General features: G+C 45.0%; 1 protein-coding gene across 1 annotated transcript in view; it reads left to right on the top strand.

Moving 5' to 3' along the window:
* Positions 1-3,424, top strand: part of Nek5 (NIMA related kinase 5) — an 84,808-nt gene that overhangs the window by 72,769 nt on the left and 8,615 nt on the right. Inside the window, exons 14-15 of the mRNA XM_021170215.2 lie at positions 537-662; positions 2,666-2,800. Coding sequence (XP_021025874.1) covers positions 537-662; positions 2,666-2,800 — 261 coding nt within the window. The remainder of the gene's footprint in view (positions 1-536; positions 663-2,665; positions 2,801-3,424) is intronic.

Raw genomic sequence — 3,424 nt, 5'->3', positions numbered from 1 at the left:
CTGTCTGAGTTTCTGCCTTCTCTGTTGGGTCTGTTAGAAGCCCAGGCAGTGGCTCCTGTGGCTTGAACATCCTACTCTTCGGTCTCTATGCTGGCTAGTCTTCTGCCAACTTGACAGAAACTAGAGTCCCCTGGGGAAGAGGGGGCTTCAGTCGAGGAATGGCCTCTATCAGGTTGGCCTGTAGGCAAGTCTATGAGGCANTTTCTTGACTGATGTGGGAGGGCCGCACCCATTACGGTCTGTGACATCCCTGGGCAGATGGCCTTGGTGGGTCTAAGAAAGGCAGCTGACTGTGAGCTTGGGAGCAAGCCAGTAAGCAGTCTTCTCCCATGGCTTCTGCTTCAGTTCCTGCCATGGGGTTCCTTCAGGAACTGTGCTCTGGAAGATGAAATAAAACCTTTACCCCAGAAGTTGGTTTTGGTTATGGCATTTGTCACAGCAACAGAAAGCACACTGGGCCAGTCCCTAAAAGCTGTTCAGTCCTGTTGTTAGACGCTGGCTGCAGTGGAACTAATCAGTTATTCTCTTACACCCAGAGGGTTTCTTTCAGGATGTCATTGCCACAGAGAACAGGAGGCAGTGGGATGCCGGGGCACCTCACACTCTACTACAAATAATGGCAACGGCAGATGTCACCTCCACCTGCCCCACCATGCCGGATGGTGAGTCTTTGGTGTGTTGTCAACCAGCAGCAGGGGAGGACCAGGGCCTGGCGTGGCTTTGCNGCCAGCATAGCACACATCTTATTGGAATGGTCAGTACCTCTCAGACACTATCCATTTTACAAAGACGTTGTTTTGGCATCGTGAGTGTCAAACTGAGATTTGAGTGCTCGTTATCCTAGCAGCCGATGACTCCAGTCNTCCGACAGTACAGGATGAATCGTGCCAGCCATATTTTCTTAAGTGAGAGTTGGGGATCAGGAAGAGAGGGTCCACTTGACTTAGTTCCTAACACTGGCTTACAGCCTCACGATGCTATTACTGATTATTCCCACTCACCAATAAAATTGGTCTTAGGGTTAGGTTTGCAGCTTGGCTGTCAAGGGCGGAGCATATGCAGAGTCCCGGGTTCAAGCGCCAGCTGACCCAGATGCCCTTGCTTATGCAACAAGCAGGTTTTACTCACGGAGCAATCTCCCAAGCCCTTGTGCTTCCTTTGTTCTTTGATCTCTAGCCCCCAAGAAAGGGTTAAAAATGTAAGACTGTGCTATAAATGGAGTAGACGGCTATCGATGTCCTTGAAGTCAATTAGTCACAAATGGAAAAATATTCAGAAAAAAAGGCTTTCATCTATGGGGATGCACGTGGATGTTTTTGAGCCACGTTCCCTAAGCAGTGAGGTAGAAGGACGATTTATGCCATGTTCGCATTGTGCTGTGCTATGTGTAAGTCATCTAGGGTTGATTTAAAACTTAGGAACTAGGCCGGAGAGATGACTCAGCAGGTAAGAATATGTACTGCTCTTACTGCAGAGGACTCAGGTTCACTTCCCAGCTCCCAGATATGGTAACTCAGAGCCCTGTACAACTCCAGTTGTAGGAGACCCAANCCCCTCCTCTGGCCTCTTCAAGTAACCACATGCACAGACCCACATGGACAGAGAATCACTAAAAATAATAAAAGTTAAACCTTAAAAGAGAAAGTATGGGGCTGGAGAGATGGCTCAGCAGTTAAGAGCACTGACTGCTCTTCCAGAGGTTCTGAGTTCAAATCCCAGCAACAACATGGTGGCTCACAGCCATCTGTAATGAGATCTGATGTCCTCTTCTGGTGTGTCTGAAGACAGAAACAGTGTACTTACATATAATTAATAAATAAATCTTTTTTAAAAAGAGAGAGAAAGTATAATAGAAAGTAGATATGGTGGTGCATGCTGTAACCCCAACATTTGGAATGTAGAGATGGAGACCAGGGGGATAAGGAATTCAAGATCACCCTCAGCTACTACAGACAGTTCAAAGCTAGCATGAGCTACATGAGATCCTGTCTNATCCCCACCCCCATGAAAAGTATGTTGGAAGATGTGCATAAGTTTTAGGCAAATAATACATATTTCATATAAACTACTTAATCATATACAGATTTAAAATATTTTATTTTTATTACTTTTAATTATGTATCCTGTGTCTCTGTGTGGATATACACACATCTGAGCAGTGGATGCCAAGGGCGTAAGATCTCCTTGAAGCCAGAGCTACAGGTAGTTGAAAGTCACCATGTGGGAACCAAACTTGGATTCTCTGCAAGAGCAGCAAGTGCTTTCCGCTGGTGAGCAACCTCTCTAGCCCACACGCACGGGTTTTACATCGTTGGGTGTCCTGTAATCTGCTTTGGATGTCAAGGGATGAGCACGCATCACTCAAACGAGTTATTGTAGGTTTGTGAGCTGATTTATAACTCAGAAAAACGTGGGAGGATGAACTCAAGTCAAAAAATAAGCACATGGAAACTTATCACAGTTTATGCCCACCTCCCACCCCCAATATATATATACACACATGCACATACACATACACATACACATACACACCGGCCTCTTTAGAAACAAAATGAGGAATGTGATGTCCATGGCTCTAACATTCTGTGGAATGTTATAAAATATAATAAAATGTAAAATCTGAAACAAGTATCTTTATTTTTGCTAATGCAGTATCCTTTTTCAGATGGCCAAGTGATTGTGATGGAAGGCAGTGTAGAGAATGGGAAGCAGTGGTGGCTGNATGTGCCAGGGACCCCGNGTGCTTTGGCAGCAGAGTGTGCCTGCAGTGGCTCACTGTCTGCCAGTAAAGGAGAAACTGGTATGTGGTTTATTTTTAACAAAGTTACTGGTCCTGTAGAGAATTATGTCACTGCTTTATGAATGCAGAAAGGTACCAGTAGTACCTTTGGGTTGGAAAGAGAACTGGGAACGCGCCTCGCTTGTCTGATATGCTCTAACCAAGCTGGTTCCAAGGCATGCCCTTCCAAGGACAGAGGCATAATTTTGTGTAGTGTTTCAAGCTGACAACTCTTGGAAAGGACTTGCACTCTGGGGTGACACAAGTTCACCCCAGCATTGCTCAGCTTGGAGAGCTATTCAGAGAGCTCACTTTCCTTCGGGTAGTAAGAATGCAAACTACTAGAGTTCACTTTGTTTTGATTTCTTTTCTTTTTCTTTTTCTTTTTCTTTTTCTTTTTCTTTTTCTTTTTCTTTTTCTTTTTCTTTTTCTTTTTCTTTTTCTTTTTCAAGACTATGTGTCATTGCGTAGCTCTGATGGCCTGGGACTCTTTGCTATGTACACCAGGCTGGCCCTGAACTCATAGAGGTCCACCTGCCTCTGCCTCCTGCATTGTCTCCATTTTAAAAGCAATCTTCTCTTCTGTCAGTCAGTAGTTTTCTGGGTTGTCCAAGAAAATATCAAGCCGATAGACACAAGTGGTCC

This window comes from Mus caroli, chromosome 8 (assembly GCF_900094665.2).
Source record: "Mus caroli chromosome 8, CAROLI_EIJ_v1.1, whole genome shotgun sequence".
NCBI lineage: Eukaryota > Metazoa > Chordata > Mammalia > Rodentia > Muridae > Mus > Mus caroli.
This window is presented reverse-complemented; position numbering and strand designations above follow the sequence as displayed.